The sequence below is a fragment of the Salmo trutta genome, chromosome 36, assembly GCF_901001165.1.
Source record: "Salmo trutta chromosome 36, fSalTru1.1, whole genome shotgun sequence".
Classification (NCBI taxonomy): domain Eukaryota; kingdom Metazoa; phylum Chordata; class Actinopteri; order Salmoniformes; family Salmonidae; genus Salmo; species Salmo trutta.
This window is the reverse complement of record NC_042992.1, coordinates 39,991,407-40,010,943: the sequence shown is the minus strand read 5'-3', so window position 1 is coordinate 40,010,943 and position 19,537 is coordinate 39,991,407. Positions and strand designations below refer to the sequence as shown.

At 41.3% G+C, this 19,537-nt stretch overlaps 1 protein-coding gene across 9 annotated transcripts in view; it reads right to left on the bottom strand.

Moving 5' to 3' along the window:
• The window catches only part of LOC115176087 (ubiquitin-associated protein 2-like), a 47,640-nt gene that overhangs the window by 10,449 nt on the left and 17,654 nt on the right, over positions 1 to 19,537 (bottom strand). For all 9 annotated transcript variants that reach the window (XM_029735882.1, XM_029735880.1, XM_029735883.1 and 6 more), the window contains 9 exons: positions 17,974 to 18,036; positions 17,829 to 17,881; positions 13,690 to 13,775; positions 10,379 to 10,553; positions 2,196 to 2,397; positions 1,674 to 1,954; positions 1,270 to 1,445; positions 976 to 1,075; positions 717 to 753 (listed from right to left, as the gene is read on the bottom strand). In XM_029735882.1, coding sequence (XP_029591742.1) covers positions 717 to 753; positions 976 to 1,075; positions 1,270 to 1,445; positions 1,674 to 1,954; positions 2,196 to 2,397; positions 10,379 to 10,553; positions 13,690 to 13,775; positions 17,829 to 17,881; positions 17,974 to 18,036 — 1,173 coding nt within the window. The remainder of the gene's footprint in view (positions 1 to 716; positions 754 to 975; positions 1,076 to 1,269; positions 1,446 to 1,673; positions 1,955 to 2,195; positions 2,398 to 10,378; positions 10,554 to 13,689; positions 13,776 to 17,828; positions 17,882 to 17,973; positions 18,037 to 19,537) is intronic.

Genomic DNA, 19,537 nt, shown 5'->3' with positions numbered 1-19,537 from the left:
TGCAAAATGTGCTTTCGCCGAAAAGCTATTTTAAAATCTGACACCGCAATTGCATAAAGGAGTTCTGTATCTATAATTCTTAAAACAATTATGTATTTTGTCAACGTTTATCATGAGTAATTTAGTAAATTCACCGGAAGTTTGCGGTGGGTATGCTAGTTCTGAACATCACATGCTAATGTAAAAAGCTGGTTTTTGATATAAATATGAACTTGATTGAACAAAACATGCATGTATTGTATAACAATGTCCTAGGAGTGTCATCTGATGAAGATCAAAGGTTAGTGCTGCATTTAGCTGTGGTTTGGGTTTATGTGACATATATGCTTGCTTGGAAAATGGCTGTGATTATTTGTGTCTATGTACTCTAACATAATCTAATGTTTTGCTTTCGCTGTAAAGCCTTTTTGAAATCAGACAATGTGGTTAGATTAACGAGTCTTATCTTTAAAATGGTGTAAAATCATTGAACGTTTGAGAAAATTGAATTGTGGTATTTTAGTTGGTTTTGTATTTCACGCCGTGCGATGCCATTGGCTGTTGGCTAGGGGTTCCGCAGGCGGAACGTCTGTCCTCAACAGGTTATCCTACACCCAGGAAATGCATTACAATGCATGTTAGCGGATTACCACTCACATGATTGCCATGCCGGCCATAAACACAACATATTTAGATTTCCTTCACTGCAAACCCACACAGCTACCAAAATGACTCACCTTCCACAGAATGCGTCTGTATCGAATTGAATCCATTCTGAAAAAACAAGTTCAGGCGGGCTTGTTAGGGTACACTAATATAGGGGAGTCGTTTCTATAGCAACAGACTATTCAATAGCAGAGGGAGCCAAACAAAGAAAAGTGAAAAACAGAGAAATTGCTTTATTTTGTATTTCTCTAAGAATCAAAGCAATATGAATAGAGGAATTAATCTCAAGGAGGCAGAGCAATATGAATGGAGGAATTAATGGAGGCTCACCTCTTTCTGCGGGGAGGAGACAGGGGTGGGGAAGCGCCGGGCCTGGGGAGCCCTCTGGTCGTACATGTCAATCTGACTGGGGTTGGAGGGAATCGCCTCACTGAAGGACAACAAGCAGAGAGATTAGATAAAGCCATGGGCTACTTTGACAAAAGAAAAGGGGTCCAGCATCAAAGTGGGCCCACTTTGACACTGGTGCCCCACACGTGTGTATGTGAGTGTGGTGTTATAGCTGTATACGACTCATATCTTACACCAATTTTGCAGTGTCTGGTATGACCGATGTGTGCTCACCAGCTGGGGCTTGTGTAGAGGCTGTTTTGAACCTGGCTTCCTGGTGTGGTGGTGGTAGTGGGGGCACTGTCGTACTCCTGGAGCACAGGTTCAGAGCCAAACTGCAGTGCTCCAAACTGCAGGTTCAGCCCAGAGATGTCTGCCGAGCCAGGCATTTCCACCGCCATCGCTGGGATCTGGAATAAAATATAATAAAGATATGGTTGACGTCAGGGAAAGCAAGGTAACTATTTATGAAAAGGTAAGCAGAGTTAGGGAGGGAAACATAGGGGTTAGGCTAACAGTGATGAAAGTAAAGTGAATGTGTGCTCACTGTTTGCTGCGAAAATAATTAGAAATTAGGTGCAGCATGACCAGCCATTCACTCAGTTTACATTGTCCTTATATCAGGGTTGAGCTGTTACCTTGGTGGTGATGGAGGTTCTCTTCTTCTGTTGCTTGAGCTTGTGCTGCTGCAGTGGCAGGGGGCTGGAACCCTGAGCATCCGATGAGTCAGGGGGCACCGCCATCTTGGGGAGGGCAGACACAGGGGGCGCCATGTGGGACGAGGGGCTGCTCTGTGAGGGCAGGGAGGAGGAAACTGAGGAAGGGGGGAGGAAGGCGTCCAACACGGAGGTGGTGGGCTGGTAGGGATGGCGCTTGGTGAAGGGGCTGTGGACCGGAGGCTCTGGCTGGACCTTGATTTCTGGGGGGAGAGAAGGGGATGGGAGAAAGGAATGTAGGGGCTGCACCTGACCGCTATAAAACCAATTCTGAAGCCTGCATAGGGCATTTAAGATGTCTCCACTTCATAACCAGAAACATATACCAGTCATGTAGGCATTTCAAAAGCTCTGTAAACCCAAGTTAGTCTAGCCACTATGTACACCCCCTGCTTTACTTAACCATACCAAGTGTCCCTATGGTCCCTGTATATCTCCTCTTACCATACTGGCCCAGCTCTGCGGAGTTGGTGTCCCAGGAAGAGGGGGTGGGGTTGGGCTGTCCTGTCTGGGACTGCTGGGCAGCCAGCTGGGCCAAGGCTTGTGCAGTCTTAAACTGCTCCAAGAACTGGGAGCCGCTGGTCGTCCCTGTGCTGCCTCCTTTAGGGTCCCCCACCTCCCCAAAGCCCTTCCGCAGCATGTTCACCTGCAATGGGAACAAAAGAGGAACTGAAATCCAGCAACTTTCAGGAATGAGCGTCGAACAGAATAGAACAGCTGTGCTGGTTTATTGCTAGAACTAGTGTTGTCACGATACCAACATTTTACTAATGAGGACATGTAAACATTCCTAAGGTTGTGGCAGTGATGGCGGACTGAAGATGGCAGTGCAAAATGAGTTATGCGAAATCTCAATATTCATTATCTCTAAAACTGACGAAATAGCACTACACTGATCTATTTAATTGTGGGCAATAACATTCAAGCTGGATAATAACACCAAAAAACACAAGGCCAGAGAAGTTAATTGATAAATATTACAAACACAGTCAAGGCCTAAACATGTCGGAAAGGAACCAGGAAGAAAAATGGAGAACAAAACTCCAAGACAAGGCTACAAGATTCCTCGACACACACCGATGATTTATGCTTTTCACCACCTGGTACGCCAAGAGTAGAAATCGTTCTGCTAAAAATCAGTGAATGATAAATCGGGCGTACTTGAACTAAAGTAAAGAAATAAAGGGGAGCCCCGAAATGTGTGACGAAAAAGCAGTGACAATGGATAAAGAAACAAGCTAACAGAAAATCAATGCTATTGAAATGGATGTTAAAGAACATGTTTCCGAGAGAAGCCTTACTTGGAATACAGACTGTCGGCTATTATTCATCCTAATCAGACAGTTTTTTTTGCATGGACGATACATTGGAGATAATATAAGACGAGTATGGGAAACAATAGAACACTGAAAATTCTGGGAAACCAGGCCTGGTATTCATAGCTAACTTTGAAAAGTATGACAGGAACTTATATATAAATACCTGGAATACTTCAATTTTGGATAATCTCTGTTATACAATGGGTTAAAGTTATGGTAATTAATTGCTACTTCTCAGAAAGCATTAAAACAATGGTTTTCCACTATCAGCATGCCTATTATGGCCATCAAAATGTTAGCTTTTCAAATCAGATCCAACAATAAAGGTCTAGAAATCTAGGGCTTAAAAACAAAAAGGTGTTATTATACGCTGATTGTTCATATTGTCTTTTAAATCCACAATTTGGATCCCTCCACAGCCTCTATACATTTTCTAACCTCTGGATTACAACTGAATTATGATAAATGCAGTATATTACGTATTGATCACTAATAAAAATAACTTTAATATTACCATTTAGTTGACCAATAAAACGGTCCGACAGTGAAATGACAAACTCGCTATTCACATCCCGAAAGAAAGAAATTCTCATAACAATAAAACATTATAGAAAGTTACTTTTGCTAAGATCTTGCTACTGTGGAAAGGAAAATAGCTGTCAATTAGTGGAAAACAATATCACTGATTAAACTTTAGTCATATCCCAGTTTACACATTTGCTAACGGCCTTGCCTACACCTATCAACTTGTTTTTTTAAAGTTATATGAGCAAACAATATAACATTTTATTTAGAATTGCAAGACAGGCAAAATTAAAAACAGGCCTATTTATATAATGAATATGAATTCAGAGGGCAGAAATGATTAAAAAGCATTAGACTCTCACTAAAGGCTTCAGTCATACAAAAAAGTTGTAGTTAAAACCAAACTGGTTCTCTAGCAGATTAGTAAGAATGTCTCACCCCATGTCCAAGAACGGCCTTTAACCTCTAGGGTAGGTGGGACGCAATCGTCCCACACTATTCAACAGCCAGTGAAAAATCAGAGCGCCAAATTCAAAACCACAAAATGTCATAATTCAAAGTTCTCAAACATAGGACTATTTTACACCATTTTATAGATCCACTTCTCCTGAATCGAACCACGTTGTCCGATTTCAAAAAGGCTTTACATCGAATGCAAAACATTAGATTATGTTAGGAGAGTACATAGACACAAATAACCACACAGCCATTTCCAAGCAACTAGCATGCATCACAAATACCCAAAACACAGCAAAATGAAGCACTACCCTTTGATGATCTTCATCAGATGACACCCCTAGACATCATGTTACACAATACATGCATTTTTTGTTCTATCAAGTTCATATTTATATTGAAAAACAGCATTTTACATTGGCGCATGACATTCAGAAAATATTTTGCCTCCAATACTGCCGGTGAATCAGCACTACAATTTACAAAAATACTCATCATAAACATGAATATTTTATCAAACTGTCATTCAAAGAATTTTAGATGAACATCTCCTTGAAGCTAACGCTGTGAAAGATTTCAAAATAACTTTACTGGGAAAGCACACTTTGCAATAATCTGAGTACTGCGCTCAGAAAAATACACTAGGCAATACAGATACCCGCCATTTTGGAGTTATCTAAAATATTAAATAGCATTAGAAATATTCACTTACCTTTGATGATCTTCATCAGAAGGCACTTCCAGGGATCCCAGGTCCACAATAAATGTTTTGTTCGATAAACTCCATAATTTATGTCCAAATAGCTCCTTGTTTGCGCGTTCAGTTCAGCTACTCCAAATGTAGGAAGTGCCCCGAAAATGTCACGAAGTAAAAAAACATCCATTTACGTTCGTTCAAACATGTCAAACGTTGTAAAGCATCAATCTTTAGGGCCTTTAGAACGTGAAACTTCAGTAATATTCCAACCGGACGGTTCCAGTGTCTTGAAAAACGTTTTGGAACAGGTCCCTTCTCAAGTGAATGCGTGCCAATGAACTGATGGGTCTACAACTTCCCAGCCTTCTTCTTTGGTCTCTGTTCATCATAGACGCCTCAAACAACTTTCTAAAGACTTGACATGTAGTGGAAGCCTTAGGAAGTGCAAAATGAACTTGAAAGGACTACAAGCACCAGAATTCTCACTTCCTGGTTATATTTTTCTCATGTTTTTGCCTGCCATATGAGTTCTGTTATACTCACAGACATCATTCAAACAGTTTTAGAAGCTTCAGTGTTTTCTATCCAAATCTACTAATAATATGCATATTCTAGTTCCTGGGCCCGAGTAGTAGGCCGTTTAATTTGGGTACGTTTTTCATCCGGCCATGAAAATACTGCCCCCTACCCTATAGAGGTTAAAACCTGTTGGGGATAGGGGGCAGTATTGAGAATTTTGAAAAAAATATGTGCCCATTTTTAACTGCCTCCTACACCAACTCAGAAGCTAGAATATGCATATTATTGTTCAGGTTTGGATAGAAAACACAGAATTTTCTAAAACTGTTTGAATGGTGTCTAAGTATAACAGAACTCATATGGCAGTCAAAACCCTGAGACAAATTCTGACAGGAAGTGGATACCTGATGTGTTGAATTACCTTTAAGCCTATGCCATTGAAACACACAGGGGCTTATTAATCGTTGAGCACTTCCTATGGCTTCCACTAGATGTCACCAGTCTTTACAAAGTTGTTTGAGTCTACTGTGAGAACTGAACGAACAAGAGCCTTGGAACGGTGGTGGCCGACAAGACTCTGGCGCGCGAGTTCATGTTGGGTACTCTCGTTCCAATACGTTTTAAAAGAGAATGCAATCGTCCGCCTTGAATATTATTCATGTTCTGGTTGAAAAAGGCCCTAATGATTTATGCTATACAACGTTTGACATGTTTGAACGAACGTAAATATTTTTTCTCCCCTCTTTCATGAAGAGAAGTCTGGCGGGCTTAGATCATGTGCTAACAACACGGAGCTTTTTGGACATAAATTATGAGCTTTTTCGAACAAAACTACATTTGTTATGGACCTGGGATTCCTGCAAGTGACATCTGATGAAGAGAATCAAAGGTAATGGATTATTTACATAGTATTTTTGATTTTAGATCTCTCCAACATGGCGGTTAGTCTGTATCGCAAAGCGTATTTTTCTGGGCGCAGTGCTCAGATTATTGCAAAGTGTGATTTCCCAGTAAGGTTATTTTTAAATCTGGCAATCCGGTTGCGTTCAAGAGATGTAAATCTATAATTCTTTGAATTATAATATTTTACCAATGTTTTCAAATAGTAATTATTTAATTTGTTGTGCTGATTTGACTGGCGGTATTGGAGGGAAAAGATTTCCTCAACATCAACGCCATAGTAAAACGCTGTTTTTGGATATAAATATGAACTTGATAGAACTAAAAATGCATGTATTGTCTAACATAATGTCCTAGGAGTGTCATCTGATGGAGATTGTCAAAGGTTAGTGCATAATTTTAGCTGGTTTTCTGCTTTTGGTGACGCGTGTCTTTGCATTGACAAAACATTACACACAGCTATTTTCAATGTACTGTCCTAACATAATCTAACTTTCGCCGTAAAGACTTTTTGAAATCGGACAACGTGGTTAGATTAAGGAGATGTTTATATTTCAAAGGGTGTAAGATAGTTGTATGTTTGAGAAATTTGAATTATGACATTTAATTGTTTTCAAATTTGACGCTCTTGATATTTCACCTGTTGTTGATAGGGTGTACCAGGGGTGGGACGCTTGCGTCCCACATAGCCCATAGAGGTTAACCCCCTCCCCCCTTTATTTATGATTGCCACCTCTCACTTTTGGTGATTTGAAAACTAAATATCGCCATTTTTAAAACAAGCCATAGAAAGTTGGTTGCAATTTGAGTTTAATCCACCAGAAAATACATAAATATTACAACAATTATGGTTAAACACAAATATACAAAATTATTGTAAAACAGATTTTTATTTTATATAATGTATGTAAATGATATCATACATTTGACTGGCAGAGTTGTCACACATGCAGCTAACAAAAATATGGAAATGTCGGCTCTACTCAACCAACTAATTGCAGCATTACCGAAAAGTGGAAGAGGCAAGTGGGAGAAAGTAAAGGAACTTGTCTGTTGAACCTGCATTCTTTTCTATGAGAATAGAAAGATTCAGAACTTGTGAAACATCAGTTGAAAAATAAAATGGCAAATAGAATTAAAACTGGACGGCGTTCTGAGCTAGATGGGAGGGGTTGAGTGGAGCTGAAGGATGGGACTAAAAACAAACAAAATAACTATTGTAAAATGTACTGTGTGCGTAAAATTTAGACAGGCTTCTACTTCCAGCTTACAAACTCAGCAAAAAGAAACGTCCCTTTTTCAGGACACCATCTTTACAAGGAAGATCTGTGAAGTTATTTGGATTTTTACGAATTATCTTTGAAAGGGTTTGAACACCGTTTTTGATGCTTGTTCAATGAACCATAAACAATTAATGAACGTGCACCTGTGGAACGGTCGTTAAGACACTAACAGCTTACAGACGGTATGCAATTAAGGGCACAGTTATGAAAACGTAAGACACCAAAGAGGCCTTTCTACTGACTGAAAAATACCAAAAGAATGATGCCCAGGGTCCCTGCTCATCTGCGTGAACGTGCCTTAGGCATGCTGCAAGGAGGCATGAGGACTGCAGATGTGGTCAGGGCAATAAATTGCAATGTCCGTACTGAGACAACTGACAGCGCTACAGGGAGACAGGACGGAAAGCTGATCGTCCTCGCAGAGGCAGACCACGTGTAACACGTGCACAGGATTCGCACATCACACCTGCGGGACAGGTACAGGATGGCAATAACTGCTTAAATTACACCAGGAATGCACAATCCCTCCATCAGTGCTCAGACTGTCTGCAATAGGTTGAGAGAGGCTGGACTGAGGGCTTGTAGGCCTGTTGTAAGGCAGGTCCTCAGCAGATATCACCGGCAATAACATCGCCTATGGGTACAAACCCACCGTCGCTGGACCAGACAGGACTGGCAAAAAGTGCTCTTCACTGACGAGTCGCGGTTTTGTCTCACCAGGGGTGATGGTCGGATTTGCGTTTATCGTCAAAGGAATGAGCGTTACACCGGGGCCTGTACTCTGGAGCGGGATCGATTTGGAGGTGGAGGGTCCGTCACGGTCTGGGGCTGTGTGTGTCAGCATCATCGGACTGAGCTTGTCATCATTGCAGGCAATCTCAAAGCTGTGCGTTACAGGGAAGACATCCTCCTCCCTCACGTGTCAAGCTCATCCTGACATGACCCTCCAGCATGACAATTCCACCAGCCATACTGCTCATTCTGTGTGTGATATCCTACAAGACCGGAATGTCATCGTTCTGCCATGGCCATCGAAGAGCCCAGATCTCAATCCCATTGAGCACGTCTAGGACCTGTTGGATCGGAGGGTGAGGGCTAGGGCCATTCCCCCCCAGAAATGTCCGGGAACTTGCAAGAAGAGTGGGGTAACATCTTACAGCAAGAACTGGCAAATCTGGTGCAGTCAATGAGGAGATGCACTGCAGTACTTAATGCAGCTGGTGGCCACACCAGATACTGACTGTTACTTTTGATTTTGACCCCCTTTTGTTCACGGACACATTATTCCATTTCTGTTAGTCACATGTCTGTGGAACTTGTTCAGTTTGTCTCAGTTGTTGAATCTTATATTCATACAAATATTAACACGTTAAGTTTGCTGAAAATAAACGCAGTTGACTGTGAGAGGACGTTTCTTTTTTGATAGATAGAACTGGAAATGATGCAGACAATTACATTGATGGAAACCACAGTATATCTGCAATAGTAAAGCTGATCTACCGCCTAAAAAAATTAAACATTTAAACACTTCACATACCAGGCCAAGTAACACGATACCGAGTAGTACCGCCATAACACGTGGAAAATTTGAGTGGCCTAGCGTCCTGTTCGCCCTGTCCCCCCAACGCGTGTTCCCATTTTCTAAACGTTATGTGCTATACAAAAAAACTTGTCACTGATATTCACAGGTCTACTCAATGCAACATAGAATTTAACTTCACACTGTATAATAGAATACATCATAGAATTGCCGCTTTACTGATATTTGTAAATGCCTACCTGTGATATGGCTGGAGGAATGAGGGGAAGGGATATACATGCATAATGATCTGCATGTCATTGTGGCAGTAAGGGGAAAATACTGCATGAAACCTTTACTCTTCAGTAAACAAACAGACTCCCTCACACAAGCACTGTTCCCAACTTAAAACAAACAGGTACCAAACAGAATTTAAGGAGTACCAGAAGGGAAAAAAAAGTTGTAGTTTAGGCTTACATTAGGCCTATATGAATCCTACCTTTGAAGCACATCTAATTAGTGAAGCAGACTGTTTTCCTTTCTTCAGCCAATCAAATTTGCTTAGACCTACTGCCAAGTTGGCAGGTTGTTAGCTAGGCAGCATGACTGAACTTTCTTGATCAAACCAATAAATTACCAAACACAGGATTATTTTAAAACAGCCCGAGACATGGTTTGTGAAGTTACGTGCGAAATCCCACAGGAAGAAAAAAAGATGGCGTTGGTAATCAGGGTAATTTATTTTTACAGTTTGAGCTAGAGACAAGCCGTTTTCTTTGCTGTAAAGCTACAAGCATGTCTGTCGCACTGCTGTACTCTATTTGTCCTCCCTGGCACTCCGAGGCTGCGTGACAGCGTACTTGCAAAGCCTACTAAAACTAGCCTGTACTCTTGGTTATATCGGAGAAGAAATTACACAATGCATCAACTTTGCTCGCTCTGCACGCTGCTCTAATGTATCAAATACACAAATGTAACAGAAGACTCAGTGACTACATCTCCGCTCACCATCACAGCTAAATTAGATTTTAAAAACTGATTGAGGAATAGATGTGCAGGAAGAGCAGACAGAGAGAAGCAGGTGAGTGATGGCTGGAAGAGGATGCTGGCTGGCTGATTACAGCTCCCACTCGAGATATGATATGCGTATGTAAGTGAAGTGGATATTACTGGACCGGCGCATACAAGAGACAAGTGGCTGTTGCTTCAATTTTTTTTACCGAATTTATAAACAAAACTGACTTTATTAACATGTTTTTTTGATTGGTAGGGCTGAAAAATTTGGTAGTATCACATGAAACTGTACTAAAGTATAAAAAAAATGTTGGTATCATAACGTTTTGGTACAACACTTTAGTCACTAAAACTGTAGAATAGGGTGAAGGCAGTTTTGTGTCCTGTGGGCTCACCATGCTATGCTGGGTGTAGGAGGTGCTGCTGGAAGTGGTTTGGGACAGCGGCTGCTTGGAGTTGCTGAACACAAGTGACTGGGGGAGGGAGGGGGGCTGGCCGGCCTCTATGGGGCCTGGGGCCTCTGCCTCAGAGGACGGGGAAGTCTTCCCCAGCAGCACTGCCAGGTCAATCCTGCAGGGGACAGAGGTCAGAGTTAGTAATTAGCCTTGTCCGAGCCAGAACAGCCCACAGAGCAGGAGCCCATCTCCTGCTTCTGTAGTGTGAGGCAGCTTTAGGTACAAGTACAACCCCTAGACAGGACACTAGCCAATCACAGGGTCTGAGAAACGGGTGTTGTTCTGACTCACGTTAGCAAATTGATTGTATATGTGTTGGTACGTTTTGGGGTGGATGAAACATAATACAGAGCTGAAAATCATAGTCAACACCAGAAGTGCTTGAATTACAAATTTGAACGTTCTACACTCAGTAAAGGTGAAAAAAAACGTTGGATATTTGACTAGACTGCAGAGTTTGGTGATGTTGAAGACAAGTGTTTTACATGGACATGAGTCAGGATACACAAGGCTTTCAGTGAGTGGATGAGGAGTTGTGGTTGCATGTATATGGGTCTTCCTATAAGCTAGGATACCATTAAGGATTTCTTACGCTGGATAACTTGTTACATTACATCATTGATAATAATCTGTCCCCCAAAAAATGTATGTGATTGCATTAAGATTTAAGAGGGGAACGTCGCTATGTTCAATACAATTCACGAGTCGATTTAAAACCTGTTTAACGCTTTCTCATGGTTGGTGTCTTGACAGAGCTGTCGTAAATAGTGACAAAAAAACAACAAAAAAAACCACTTCTGTCCTTGCATTTATGGCAGTCTAAGTTGTAATATAAACTGAACAAAAATATAAACACAACACGTAAAGAGTTGGTCCCATGTTTCATGAGGTGAAATAAAAGATCCCAGAAATGTCTATGTTTACAACCATGTTAGTGAGCATTTCTCCTTTGCCATGATATTCCATCCACCTGACAGGTGTGGCATATCAACAAGCTTATTAAACAGCATAATCATGACACAGGTGCAACTTGTGCTGGGGACAATAAAAGGCCACTAAAATGTGCAGTTGTGTCACAACAATGCTACAGATGTCTAAAGTATTGAGGGAGAATGCAATTGGCATGCTGACTGCAGGAATGTCCAGCAGAGCTGTTGCCAGAGAATTTAATGTTCATTTCTCTACCATAAACTGCCTCCATCGTTTTAGATTTAGCAGTACGTCCCACCGGCCTCACAAACGCAGATCACATGTATGGCGTCATGTGGGCGCGCGGTTTGCTGATGTCAACGTTGTGAACCGAGTAGCCTATGGTGGCAGTGGGGTTATGGTATGGGCAGGCATAAGCTACGGACAACAAACACAATTGCATTTTATCCATGGCAATTTGAATGCACAGAGATACCGTGACAAGATCCTGAGGCCCATTGCCATGCCATTCATCCGCCACCATCACCTCATGTTACAGCATTATAATGCACGGCCCTATGTCGCAAGAATCTGTAAACAATTCCTGGAAGCTGAAAATATCCCAGTTCTTCCATGGCCTGCATACTCATACATATCACCCATTGAGCATGTTTGGGATGCTCCGGATCGACATGTACGACAGCGTGTTCCAATATCCAGCAACCTCGCATAGCCATTGAAAAGGAGTGAGACAACATTCCACAGGCCACAATCAACAGCCTGATCAACTCTATACGAAGGAGATGTGGCGCACTGCATGAAGCAAATGGTGGTCCCACTAGATTCTGACTGATACTTTTCTGATCCGTGACCAACAGATGCATCAGTGTTCCCAGTCATGTGAAATCCAGAGATTATGGCCTAACGCATTTATTTCAATCGACTTATTTCCTTATATGAACTAACTCAGTAAAATATAGTTTTTTATATTTTTATTCAGTATATATTAATAGGGAGTTAGAGGTCAAAATTAAACTGTCGTTCTGGTGTTTTACTTTTTATTCCAGGTAGCCTAGTAGTTAGAGTGTTGGGCCAGCAACCGAAAGGTTGCAAGATCAAATCCCCGAGCTAACAAGGTAAAAATCTGTCGTTCTGCCCCTGAACAAGGTAGTTAACCCACTGTTCCTAGGCCGTCATTGTAAATAAGAATGTTCTTATCTGACTTGCCTAGTTAAATACAAATAAGAAGAGAAGCTTCTCAGGAACTCCGAACACTTCATTTCATGAGAATAGGACTTACCATGGCTGAGACCTTATTTTCAAGTGATCAGAAAAGGTCAATGTTAATCTCTAGTCAAAAATGGCACCAAATCACCTGTCTGGATTATTAATTTAAACACTTTTTGTCCAATAGCTGAAGATAGGGTTGTCATATTGTTTTAGGGCTGATGTAGAACAGAGTTGATTCAAATAAAAGTAACATTTATTAAATTAAAATGCAATATTATGCAAATGTGGCAGTACAGAATACATCATTACAAACTTAAGAACAAACATGTAAGGTGGTCATATTAACAAATCCTTATGCTTTATGCAAAACTTAGTTTTTTACAATTTATGAAATTCGAATGCAATTTATACTAATCAGGTACTTAATATGCTAATTTGTACATACAGAACCCCCCCCCCCCCCCAAATTTCAAGTAACGTGGTCATGTTAACATATACTCATGTTTTATTCAGAACTGAGAGGTTGTAACAATTGAATAAAGCAATACCAAATAATCAATTGCAATGTTCCATTAACTGCAAGGGGAAATGTATAATTAGAACTACAATTAGAAATAAAACAAAGTATCACATTTTAACTAGTCAATTATGAAGAGGTGACCTAGTAACAATACCCTCACCTCTGGCCTAGGCCTCTCTCTTCCACTCTGACACATGCACGCAAAAAAAGACTCACCAAATCTCTCCCATGGGCACACGCTCTGCCAGCCAGTCAAGTGGATCTCGACAGGCATAGTAATAGTTAAAAAATAGGTTTGGAATACTGCAGTTTGCAATGCTGCCTATAACACTTAACGTGCTGTTACCATCATCTCGCTCTCTTAAAAAGGATGCATTGTGCTAGGCCTGTTGTATAGGTGGAGTTATGGGCCAATTTGCATATATTCCTCCAAGAAAACATGTGGAACTGTATAAAACACATTTTTATTCTGAACCTTTTAAAAATGTAGCCAATGTCATAAATTGACCAATTAGATAGAAAGACACGTGTGATAGCATGACTGTAGAGTGAATGGCTGTGGGTGTGTGCATTACGCGTCAGGCCCACCCACCTCTGTCCTGCAGTGATGGTGACATTCTCCTGGGGGAGTGGCATGGAGACCACACTGGAGGCTGTGAAGATCTTGGTCTCTGACAGCTACAGGAGAGAGAGAGAGAGAGAGCACGCAAGATGAGCGATAGACATAAAAAAAACGGTTTTTTTTTTTGTTTGTTTTTTCAGAGCTGGGGTTCAGTGACTTGCATCGACTCAGATCATGCCCTTAATTGCACCCCCCGTTTCACTCTGTTGCAGATAAACATGTGTCACAAAAAAACTAAGGGTTAAAAACTGATGTAATCCTTGGTTAATGCATGAATTGTGATAACATCCTTTTGTTAGTCGGACCTAGAATACCGCAAATGCCGACCGTATTACCTCCCAAGAGAATTTACTTCGGTTATAGTCACAGCCATGTATATCCCCCCATCAAGCCAATACCACGAAGGCCCTCAAAGAACTTCACTGAACTTTATGCAAACTGGAAACCACGTATCCTGAGGCCGCATTTATTGTAGCTGGGGATTGAAACAAAGCAAAAAGTAAAAAGGATGCCAAAATTCTAACACCGACTGTAGTACTCGCACTGGAAAAACATTGGACGACTGCGACTCAACTTTTCAAAATGCCTACAAGTCCCTCCCTTCGGCAAATCTGGTCACGAGTCCATTTCGCTCCTCCCTTCCTATAGGCAGAAACTCAAACAGGAAATACCTGTGCTAAGGTCTATTCAACTCTGATCTGACCAATCGGAATCCACGCTTCAAGATTGTTTTGATCACGCAGACTGGGATATGTTCTGTGTAGCCTCCGAGAATAACAGACTAATACACTGATACAGTGACTGAGTTCATCAGGAAGTATATAGGAGAAGTTGTACCAGTGTGACTTATAACCTACCCAAACCAGAAACCATGAACAAATGGCAGCAAAACTGAATTATTGTGTAATTCTTCCCTCCGTATCGGGAATCAAACATGCAAAACATCAGTACAGAGACAAAGTGGAGTTGCAGTTCAACAGCTCAGACACGAGACGTATGTGGCAGGGTCTACAGACAATCACAGACTACAAATGGAAAACCAGCCAGGTCGCGGACACCGACGTTTTGCTTCCGGACAAACTAAACACCTTTGATAACAGTGCCAACGACGTGGTCCGCTACTACCAAGGACTGTGGGCACCTCCGTGACCGACGTGAGTAAGACATTTAAGCTCGTAAACCCTCGCAAGGCTGCCGGCCCAGATGGCATTCCTAGCCACATCCTCAGAGCATGCGTAGACCAGCTGGCTGGAGTGTTGCATAATCAATCTCTCCCTATTCCAGTCTGCTGGTCCCACTTGCTTCAAGATGTCCACTATTGTTCCTGTACCCAAGAAGGCAACTGTAACCGAACTAAACGACTATCGCCCCGTAGCACTCACTTCTGTCATCATGAAGTGCTTTGAGAGGCTATTCAAGGATCATACCACCGCTACTGTACCCGACACCCTAGACCCACTTCAATTTGCTTACTGCCCCAAGAGCCACAGACAATGCAATCGCCATCGCACTGCCCGATCCAATCTGGACAAGAGGAATACTCATGTAAGAATGCTGTTCATTGACTATAGCTCAACATTCAACACCATAGTACCCTCCAAGATCATCACTAGGCTCTGGGCCCTGGGTCTGAATCCGGCAACAGCGCCTCTTCAACACGAGGCTGAAGGAATTTGGCTTGGCCCCTAAACTTTTACAGATGCAATTGAGAGCATCCTGTCAGGCTCTATCACCACCTTGCACGGCAAATGCACCGCCCACAACGGCAGGATTCCACAGCGGGTGGTGCAATCTGAACCAATGTATCATCAGGGGCACATGCCTGGAGGAAACCTACAGCACCCAATGTCACAAAAAGGGCAAAAACATCACAAAAAGAACCTCAACCACCCGAACCACAGCCTATTCACCCCGCTATCATTCAGGTGCATCAAAGCTAGGACTGAGAGCCTGAAAAACAGCAGGCTGTTAACCTGTTGGGGATAGGGGGCAGTATTTGCACGGCCGGATAAAAAACGTACCCGATTTAATCTGGTTACTACTCCTGCCCAGTAACTAGAATATGCATATAATTATTGGCTTTGGATAGAAAACACCCTAAAGTTTCTAAAACTGTTTGAATGGTGTCTGTGAGTATAACAGAACTCATATGGCAGGCAAAAACCTGAGAAGATTCCATACAGGAAATGCCCTGACTGACAATTTGTTGTCCTTCTGTTGCATCTCTATCGAAAATACAGCATCTCTGCTGTAACGTGACACTTTCTAAGGCTTCCATTGGCTCTCAGAAGGCGCCAGAAAGTGGAATGGGGTGTCTGCTGTCTCTGGGCGAAGAACAGCAGGAGAATGTGAGTGGTCTGCCTGGGGACAGTGACACTGGAGATTGGCGTTCATGAGAAGTCTCCATTTTTTTCTTTCAGACTTTGAATGAATACAACGTTGCCCGGTTGGAATATTATCGCTATTTTACGAGAAAAATAGCATAAAAATGTATTTTAAAACAGCGTTTGACATGCTTCTAAGTACGGTAATGGAATATTTTGAATTTTTTTGTCACGAAATGCGCTTGCTCCTCACCCTTCGGATAGTGACCTGAACGCACGAACAAAACGGAGCTATTTGAATATAACTATGGATTATTTAGAACCAAAACAGCATTTGTTGTTGAAGTAGAAGTCCTGGGAGTGCATTCTGACGAAGAACAGCAAAGGTAATCAAATTTTTCTAATAGTAATTCTGAGTTTAGGTTGTCCCAAACTTGGTGGGTGTCAAAATAGCTAGCCGTGATGGCCGGGCTATGTACTCAGAATATTGCAAAATGTGCTTTTGCTGAAAAGCTATTTTAAAATCTGACACTGCGATTGCATAAAGGAGTTCTGTATCTATAATTCTTAAAATAATTATTTTGTCAACGTTTATTGTGAGTAATTTAGTAAATTCACCGGAAGTTTGCGGTGGGTATGCTAGTTCTGAACATCACATGCTAATGTAAAAAGCTGGTTTTTGATATAAATATGAACTTGACTGAACAAAACATGCATGTATTGTATAACAATGTCCTAGGAGTGTCATCTGATGAAGGTCAAAAATGTTAGTGCTGCATTTAGCTGTGGTTTTGGTTTTTGTGACATATATGCTTGCTTTGAAAATGGCTGTGTGATTATTTTTGGCAGGGTACTCTGACATAATCTAATGTTTTCGCTGTAAAGCCTTTTTGTAATCGGACAATGTGGTTAGATTAACGAGAGTCGTCTTTAAAATGGTGTAAAATACTTATATGTTTGAGAAATTTAAGTTATAGCATTTGAGGTATTTGTATTTCGCGCCACGCGATTCCACTGGCTGTTGACTAGGGTGGCTAGCCCAGGGAAGTTAAGGTAAATCCTCCTTTAGTTTTAGTGCCCCCCCACTGTTGGAATAACCTACAAAATTCCTTGCATCTTGATTCCTTGGTACCGCTAGGGCAGTTTAGGACTCTGGTATTTAATGAATTCATTGAGGATTGCAGTTTGAGTGTAGACCTGGGCAATATGGCCAAAATATGGTATTTCATTTTTTTGGACAGTTTGACATGTTTTTGATTAATCAAAGTTCTAAATTTACTTATTTCAATGGGTTTTTCTCCATTGATTGTTTTACTGTTCAATTCAACTTCCAACCTAAAATTATTTCCTGCATTTCCATCAATTTCTGCATTTCCTGCACCCATTTGAGATCATTTCCACACTGCCACGATATGGGCTAAAATACTAGGCCTTATTTTTAACCAAACGTTGCAATTGCGATTTAGATAAAAACACGTGGGTTAACTTTTGGAATCATGTAAATGGAATGTTTATTATAATTCTATAGTTAGAATATAAATAGTGGGCACTTTGAATACAGTGTTTGACATGACAACGAATGAAAATGCCATGGACGAGTTATTGTGAGAGGGTAGGAACTAAAGTGATGTTCAGTGTTTCCTAGGGGATCCTATAATCTTTGGCTACATTAAATCTTTTTACAGACAAAAGATAAGATCTGTCAAAAGACAGTACATCAATAAGTCATACATCAAACAGGCACACCACCAAATCAATAAATAGACATAGCAAAAAGGTACTCACATCCTCATTCCAGTCCTCAGTACCCCACTCTTCTGTCACGCTCCTCCAGGCACCTGTAGGAACATAAAGGGAAAAAAAATACTGAGTAATAGGTTTCAAACCAACCAGGTGTCGAACAAAAAAAAGGATGTAGGATCAATCTTACAAGGGGCAGAGTCAAACTTGGGTTGGTAATTTGTTCCCTCTCCTCCTGCAGAGTACTCAATCCCTACAACAAAGGAGAAGTGAAAGGTGAGATATGTGGTAAGATTACAGAGGGGTATACTACGTACCGGGTTTGAGGCGTTGGCGAGTTAACTTTGGTCAACTCTGAGTTTAACTCGGGATAACCTGGACCATGAAAATAGCTCACCTTTAGGCCAAGTACATTTCTACGGCAACGAATCCTTCAGAACTAACCTGCTCCAGGGCAGACTAACTTCCTTTATTTAGAATGAAGCGTGAGCTGCGAGTTGAGCAATGAAATCAGATTCCCTCCCACTTGCTAAGAATTTGTCACCATCCCCTTCATTTGAGAAAGACTGATTAAATATTTTATTACCAAAATGTAAAAAAAAAAACCCGTATAAATAGTGTAACGGTACACGTATTCATACCAAACGGTTCGATAAGGGGACTTCGGTTCAGCCTGTGAACCAAAATAAATACATAAAGCAGATACACTCCCTTTATGAGTCACAAGTGCGCGACTGACACTTGAGACAGTGTCATGGTGCGTTCGTAACCAAGTGGAAATTTACCACATATGATATGAGAAAGATCCACTTGAACAGCCCTTAAACTGGTAATTACTAGTGGGAAACTAGGCCATCATCCACTTCTCCCACATGGTGACCTCTGAAGTCACCTACTCTACTCATCTAGAAGAGCAGTTTTGGCCGTTAAATGCAACAAAATATTTATAAAAATCTATTAATGCGTTTTAACTAATTTGTTTACACACATGATAGCTGTACTTTTAGTTTATCGTTGACACCAAATGGTTTCTCAACGAGTTCAAATCATATGAATGCAGTCAACTTGTATTTACGACTTCACAACAATTTTGAAAGCTGAACATTGTGAATGGCATTTCATTTTCCCGCTGTACCAAAACGTGACCCTAAAACCGCAATACATACAGAACCGTTACACCCCTATTAAAATACCTATCACATTACACATTTAGTAATAATAGAATGCACTTGAAACTTCACACAGTAACACTTGACTTAAATTATTTTATCGATTGGAGTGGGGAAAGGTGCTTCTGCATTGATAAGTACACCAAAGACTGTATTAACGATAAGTCATAAAATAAAGACATTTCTAAAAGCCTATTTCACACCATGGCCAGAACGGTCTCAATTAAGAGTTCGGCGTTCAGCTAGCCACATGCACGCCCATTACAAGCCTGATAGAGTTAGCAGCAGGCGGACGAGCAATATTCACCGTCGTAGTATGGATGAAGTCTGAGTTAGAGCTAGCTTGCATCGTAGTATACCCCTCAAATCATTCCCAAGACGAGCAAATTAAGTCAGACTCCATGGAGAGTTAGCAGTTACTAACAACTAGCGCACAGCTCCACCTAAACCTTTGGTAGGCTAGCTGGGTTTTCCACCAGCTTGCCTACACCCGTCTACAGGAAGTGTAAAGGCTTTGTGTTTTTGGACTAGGCACTAGCTTGGTTTCTTAATGGTTCCTTCCTTTGGCTCGAGATAAACTAGATG